Raw genomic sequence first — 7,388 nt, 5'->3', positions numbered from 1 at the left:
TTGTTGGTTTTAGACAAACAAGAATAAAGCTCATGGGTCCTACATTGGTTTTATGGCTTGATTAAAAATGTAATACAATAATGATATGTGTTACAGACAACAAAATATAGGTTAATGTAAAATGACAAAGGAATAATAAATCTACCCTAAAAACACATATACAAGAATTTGTGCAAATACAAATCTGTAACAGCAGGCTTCTAGTCAAAGCTTAACATTAAACTTAACAACTTTACATTTGACATCCAACATTTGCTTCACCAACTGCACATTTTGAGGCTAAAAATTACATAAAATTGTAATTTTGTAAAAGTTTTCCATCTCACATTTCATGAATCCTTCTGTATTGGGCAAGCCAGCTGCCACCTGAGTAAAGCGAAGTCCACTGCCCAGCTTCTAACTTAACAAAGTTAGGAAAACACTTAGCCAGCACTTCCTTTTTAATATTCTAGATAAAAATGGTGGCATATTAAAAGCATAGCAAACAATATGTTTTTTTCCCCCTGAAGATAACAAACGACTTCCAGTTCTAGTGAGGTGTGCATGTTCTCCTAAACAGAGGTCACAGGGCGTTTCACAGCAGGGAGGCTCAGATGACGACACTGGTGCCACTGCGAGAACTCTTGTCCTGAGAGAGACACACTGGCTTTAGATTCACTCTATCAGAATAAGTCAAAGTTTGTATTGGTGTATCTGTCTTGATGTAAGTGCATTTGTGTAGTGGCAAGAGTGTGTGTCATCTAAAAAGAGTGTGTGTGTCAACTAAAGGCCAATTTATACTGCTGCGTCGAAGTGCCGCCGTTGCTGGTGTGAGCAGTTATGGTTCTGCGTTGGCGATTCTGCGCGTAGACCACCCAAATACTAGATGGCAGTGGCGTGCTTTGTTACCATGGAAGTAATAACAGAAGTAGTAGTAGTAGTGGTAGTGTTGACATTCTCTGAAACTCATGTTCTGGGATATTTCTCACCACAACTTCAATGACATCTGGTAGTCTTTATAATTCAGAGATGAGGTGTTGTGCAAATGAACATATCTGCGAACTTCTTCAGCTAGTCTCTCTTCGATCTTGTTCTTCACTATCACAATCTAGGGTGAATCTAGCCAATCACAGTTCTTGCGGTCTTGTGTTGCCTTACATTTTTGGAGAGGTGGGTGTAAGCTACGGTGGCAGGTTCAGCGGGCTACGCCAACACCGCAAAGACCTACAGCGTAGCAACGGCGGCACTTCGACGCAGAAGTATAACTTGTTCTTAAAGCAGTGACTGTCTTACAGAGTAGCGCTCATTCCTCCTCGCTCCTGGTTTCTGTCCAGGCTCGTACTCTGTGTAGCTGGGAGGTTTTTCAGCCCAGCCTCCGCCTCCTCTCCTTGCTCCTCCTCCTCCTCTCCGACTGCTGTCTTCGTCATCTGAGCTCCAGGACCCCCCTCTCGAGTAGTTTCCTCGGGACCTTGTCTCAAACACGTCGTCCCGGGAACGGGAGCGAGGGCGGTCCATCCCTCCTCTCGTCCCGCTGCGACCTCGTCCATCCAGTGACTCCTCACTGTAGCTCCGAGGAACACCTCTAGACCGGGTTGGTGACGGGTAACGTCTCGCCCCTCCTCCTCCGCGGTCGTCACGGCGATGGGCGTAGCCGCTACGGCTGCTCTCACTGGAGCTCGGGGGGCGTGTCTTGGGTGCAGGGGGTGGGATTCTGCCTGACTGCTGCTCTCCGATTGGCGGAAGTGTGATGACGCGACGCTCTGTAGGGCCGTGGTTGTCGAGGGCAGAGAGCATGCTGGGAGGGCCAGCGGAGAAGGGGACAGACATGGGCATGTGCTGGGGAGGAGGTGGGATCTGCTGGAGGTGGGGGGGAGGAACTGGCTGGGGCTGAGGGGCAGAGGGGGGCAGAAGAAGAAGAAGTAGAAAAGTAAATACAAATGAAATCCACCAATTGTCTTTTTCAGTCAAACTGAAACACACACAGACAGAAGGTTTCATTCAAGTGCCTACCAATGACTTTCTATCTGCCACAAACAAATTTAGTTTCACTCCTTGCACCTGCAAATGCATCCAAAACACTCTCCACTGATTTTCGTTCTCTGTACAAGTTATGAATATGACAATTGTTTGTTAGCTTGTGTGCAGAATAGTCTTTAGATCAGTGGTTCTCAAAGTGGGGTCCGGGGACCCCCAGGGGTCCTTGAGGGGGTTCCAGGGGGTCCCCAGCAAAAAGGGGAATAATTTATTTTCACTATAATTCCATCCATAAGTAACACAATGACAGAATGTATGACTATTTTGGTCATGGGTTTCATACACTTTCTGTAATAAAACATCTAAAAGCAAAAATCCTATCAGATGGGGGACCCTGGGACAAAATCTTATCAAATGGGGGTCCGTGGTCTAATTTGTGTCAGTTTAGGGGTCCTTGACGTGAAAAAGTTTGAGAACCACTGCTTTAGATATTTTATTCATTTTTGTATTTATTTTTTATTTAGATAACAGAATTCAGACATGCCTCAAAAACGCAGATATGAAGTCAGTTCAGTCTAAACTAAACTGCTGGTAATCCAGCCCCTTCCCACACAAAGCACTTTGTCCGCAAACACAACATCAGCAGCCAATGTTTGCAATACAAGTACGCATATAAACTGACAGACTAAACACACACACTAAAACACACTAAAAAAGAAATGAGCTGAAGTGGTGAGCAGCAAGTGTTTATAGAAAGAAAGAACTGAACATGATGAGATTAGGAAAAACTCTTTGATGCCGATATATTCCTTATAAACAGATTTTAGAACATGGGCAGTTACATACCTGTAGCAGAGGACTGTTCATGTCCATCCCCCTCACCTGGCTCTCCAGGTAGTCCAGCATCTGATTGGTGTTTGCAGGAGTGTGGTGCCCATGGACACTGGGAGGGGGCATGCTGTAGTTCAAAGACTGAGGAGGAGGGAGGGGCATAGGCTTCATGGGGATGCTCTTCCCTGAAGCAGATCCTGGAGAGACATCACCGTTCACAAACGGAAGTTATAAGCATTTGGAGACATTTGTGGAAAAATAACTACCTTCCATCAAACCAGGTATTTGAGCTATATGCTTATCAACTGATTGTGCATTCATGTGCTATCAGATATATCGGAAAACTGAATTTCCTACTTAGAAATTTCACATGAACGGCCTCAAAAGTCGGATGATTAAACTCAGAGAAAATGTTGGTACCCCAGCTTTCTGAGTTATGACGCAATGGTGACCTTTAACCTTCTCAACAAGGCGAAAATTCCAGGTTTTTTCTACCTGGTTTTAACCTAACATTTGTTTGAATGTAGTTTGAATTAGCTTGTTAAGCTGCAGGAGGTCCATGTTTGTTGTATCTTTGTATCTTCTGTGCAAAGTTCTTGTGTCTTCCGGGTTTGATTTTCCGACAAAGTAGCACAATGCAGGTCAATGCAACGCTGTTTAGCAGCCGACTTGGAAGTCCCGGATATCAGACCTTCCCACCAGCATATGAACGCACAATAACTTACAGTGTGGCAGGGTGTGTGTGTCTGTACCTGCGTAGAGCAGCGGGTTCATCTGGGAGGAGGAGACGTGACTCATGGGCCCATATACAGGCTGTCCCCCCATCCAGGGGGCCATGGCCCTCTGAGCGTCCTTGATCATACGATGCTGCATCACTGCTAGAAAATGAGAACAACACCATTTTTTAACCTTTGTCCATCCAGGGATGTCATTTCTGAGCATGCGTGCTTTTTTTTCTGCACCGCCCTGCTTTAAATTCATCCACACATTCACACCTGGGAGCTACACCACAGTCTTCCACAGCTGAACAGTGAGCGGCTGCGCTGGTTTAATTGGGGTTTACATGCCTTGCTCAAGAGCACCTTATAATTGTAGCTGGAAGGAGAGAGCATTATTTGTTCACTTTCTCAGTCCATGTTAGAGGGTGTGGTGCGTCTGTGAAAAGCAGGGGTGAGTAATGTATACATGCATGAGTATTTGGTGGTGGTTATGTGTGTGTGTGTTTAGGGGGCAATACCTTTTTCAGGACAGCAACATTGCTGTGGGCAGCAGGGGCAGCGGACATAGCAGCAGCATTTCTGAGGGCAACACTGGCAGCAGCAGATACAGAAGAGCATGATCAGAAGGAGCGCTCCAATGATGATGAACAACACTGTCAACCAGTCTGAGAGAGGAGAGGGAGGAAGATGCTCACTTAATATAAATAACTCAGAAGAAATCAAAGAAATACAGATGCCGTGCCAACAGGTATTTCTGTGTGTCTTCATTTTGACCATATACAGGTTTCATTTTGTGGTGCCAACTATGTTTATGTTTGTGCGGTTTCTTACGGTAGACGATGAGTTTGATTTCTCTGTCAGAGTCCCCACTGGTGTCTCCAGGAGCATCAATGGAACAGAAATATACCCCGTTGTCCCACCACATCACCTCATTGATCACCAGGTCTGCCTCTGTACGAACACACACACACACACACACACACACACACGCGCACACGCACACACACTTTCAGCCAAATGCCCTACATTGCTTCACGAGTGGTGTTAAGGAGAATTCATGTTTCGGAAAGAAGTGGTTCATTTGGAGTAAAAGTCATCTGCTGCTTCGTTTGGAACCGCTCTATGTGTTTCATTTGTGGTATGCTAGTATGCATGATTTTTTTTCGCCACAGCACTATTGCCACAGCAACATGAGCATCAAGAGCCAAATTCAGGTCAGTCTGGGTTGAGACCTCCTCTGTACCTGTGCACTATCAAACGTCCTCACTGTTTACAGCATTTTCTACAAATAGTCTGTTCTTCATTGAGCAGAATCTAAGAGCAAGTAAACGTTTTATAATTATGAAAATGTAACTTGACCTATGAAACTCCTCACCTCTGCAGCACATTTTCACACAACTTCCAAGATCCTCTTCTCATATTCAGAGCAAACTTCCTCTCAGTGGGTGCAGTGGCCATTATTGTTGGTGACTGGCCTATTCACACCTACCATTCACAACTGTGTGAGCTTGTCCAATCAGCTGTCAGGAGGAAGGGTCACTCTGTTCCTAAACTATAGCCATTTATCAATACACGTTTCTTTTCCCCTGATGACCAACCTTACTGAGAAGCATGAAAGCCTTGGGTGTATCGTAAGTGAAGCCATCGATGTATCAGCAGTGTTACTGTGTTGCAGTTCTTGAGACTTCACCCTCAAGACCCATAGCTAGGACAAGTTTGGGCCTGGTCTTGACCTCGACTACAACACTGCTGTGTTGGATGGGGCCATACAAGTGCAAGTATTTGTATGAACTCACTATTCTGGATGGTGATCTTGCGTTCGCGGTACTCTGCGCCCAGTATAGGCTCACTGGTTCCCCTCTTCTGGACCACAGTGCGCACCGTCCGCTGGCGATCTGGGCAGTCGTTCGCTGGATCCTGCCCCAACTGTAACACAGCCTGGTACGCTGCAAAACCAGAGGCAATATTTTAATTAAAACACAGATTATGATAAAGTACAGGCTTTCTATGACTGGTACCCATATTTACCCCGGCTTTTCATACGCCTGTCTACCAGATAGATATAATGGTTAAATCCACATCATGTCTTGCTAGTGAAGCAACACAAAAAGGGCCAGCTGTATTGGATTACTCTCCATCCAAAGCGAACACCATCATCATCTATTGAAATATTTAAAATATCTGTAACTCCCTGCACCACGATGCACCACTTTGATCCCCAAATCCCTTAATTGTCGTCATCACCCATGAGCTGGGGAAATTACTGATAAGGGGACAATGGGGACAATGGACAACTAAATTGATCTAATAAACCAATTAGATTGAGCTGACTGCATATTGCAATGCATTTGCCCTGGCACAGAGGAATAGGCTGAAAGAAGAGGGGACTGATAATGTATCTAAACATCCTGCTGGTCTTGGCTATCACAAGAAATTGTGTCATGGCTGGTCCTTTTCTCTCCACAATGCATTGAGCTTTCTTTCTTTTCTTTAATAAATCTTAATGTACCCCGAGTCCTCTCTTTCACATAAAGACCTTTCAATTTCCAACTACCTAATGCATAAATCCTCTCAAGGTGAAGCAGTGATGAGGTAGTGTTGTGGGAGTCACATGCACATATACAAGCCTTTGTGTGAAGTACAATCACTTTTTTTCCTGCATATATTCTTATACACCCAAGGATGTGTGCAATTACTTACATGTGGAGTAGTACTCAAGTACAGGGTCTTTGCAAAAGGACTTGAACCTCCAGGTGACCAGAACATCTTGGAGGTTAGCAGAGGTGGAGAAGTCGCAACGTAGAATCACAGAGGCAAACAGAGCCGTGGTGCGCTCCTGCTGGGGAACATTCACCTGAATACACACCAAGTCTGGGGAGGGAGGACAATCAGATGATTAGCTACAGCAGTTTGTGTGTGTATTTGTGTGTGTCTGTGTGTGAGAGGGGACACACTCACAAACAAACTAGCTTTGACATACCTAGTGCCAAAAGTCAAGGAAGAAGAGAGTGGGGAGAGAATTAAAGTAGCAATACGTATGCATGTGTGTGTGTGTGTGTGTGTAATACACAACCAAGGAGCTTGGTTCAAAGTGGCAGAACCAGAAAAACTAGTGACACAGACAAAGGGACAGGAAATAGCTTACTCTGAAACCACCAACCCGACATTCAAATGGTAGAATGAAACCTGTTAGGTTTATCTGTCTCTCATGTAAACAGGTCACCATGAAGTGCCTGAAATCTACAGGCTAAAACCATAACTACCAATAGGCCCATAACAGCCAACCATAAGTAGGTAACTAACCAGTAGCATAAGCATAAATATAATTGTTTTATAACTAAAACCAAAATGAAGAAATAATTCTTCAGTACTGAAAAAAGGGCCTTTGATATACTCTAATAAAACTCTAACAATAGATGGATATATAGCCATTATGTAGGGCAAGTATGATATGAGGCAAGATTGGCATCCATCCATCAAAAAAAAACAAAAACTGTTGTCATGTGACCGATACCCCCGGTTAGGTCGTTTCAATAAAAAGTTTGAAACGTTGCTCGTTCACAAATAAGAGAGGTTCAACTAACCAATAATATAACAACATAGTGCCTATATTGAAAGAAATGTAAATTACCTTTTGGTAGTAAGAGGAGAAGGATCGCAGCAGCTAATAGTCTCCACATTGTGGTTGACTGAAACCACTGCAATTACGCTCAAATAAACGACCGACGTCCGAATAAAACTTGCGAAGTAAGTTAGGCACAGTTACTGGAATCAAAAACAAAACGTTGTCTGACCTTAATTTAAAACACCTCTTACTCAACTGCCCATTACTCCGTCTTGATGTGAGTTTGTCTGGTGAGAGTAAGCTTCTTCTTGATGCCTGAG

At 44.2% G+C, this 7,388-nt stretch overlaps 1 protein-coding gene across 1 annotated transcript; it reads right to left on the bottom strand.

The window, feature by feature from the left end:
• On the bottom strand, nt 1-7,388 carry LOC139924080 (immunoglobulin-like domain-containing receptor 1). The gene is made up of 9 exons (XM_071915008.2): nt 7,135-7,388; nt 6,204-6,374; nt 5,300-5,449; nt 4,335-4,454; nt 4,022-4,168; nt 3,537-3,662; nt 2,800-2,981; nt 1,273-1,866; nt 1-628 (listed from the first exon to the last, which is right to left on the bottom strand). The coding sequence occupies exons 1-9, from the start codon at nt 7,181-7,183 to the stop codon at nt 590-592; spliced, it is 1,578 nt and encodes a 525-aa protein (XP_071771109.1). The 5' UTR covers nt 7,184-7,388; the 3' UTR covers nt 1-589.

This window comes from Centroberyx gerrardi, chromosome 1, assembly GCF_048128805.1.
Source record: "Centroberyx gerrardi isolate f3 chromosome 1, fCenGer3.hap1.cur.20231027, whole genome shotgun sequence".
Classification (NCBI taxonomy): domain Eukaryota; kingdom Metazoa; phylum Chordata; class Actinopteri; order Beryciformes; family Berycidae; genus Centroberyx; species Centroberyx gerrardi.
Note: the sequence above shows the minus strand (reverse complement) of the source record. Positions and strands in the feature narration are given on the sequence as shown.

Bases quoted from the DNA above. Each gene is read 5' to 3' on its own strand.
- LOC139924080 (XM_071915008.2), bottom strand. From the start codon at position 7,183: ATGTGGAGACTATTAGCTGCTGCGATCCTTCTCCTCTTACTACCAAAA. The intron at 6,375-7,134 runs GTAATTTACATT...CTCCCTCCCCAG, and splicing joins TCTCCTCTTACTACCAAAAG to ACTTGGTGTGTATTCAGGTG. The intron at 1,867-2,799 runs GTATGTAACTGC...TCTGCCCCTCAG, and splicing joins TGAACAGTCCTCTGCTACAG to CCCCAGCCAGTTCCTCCCCC.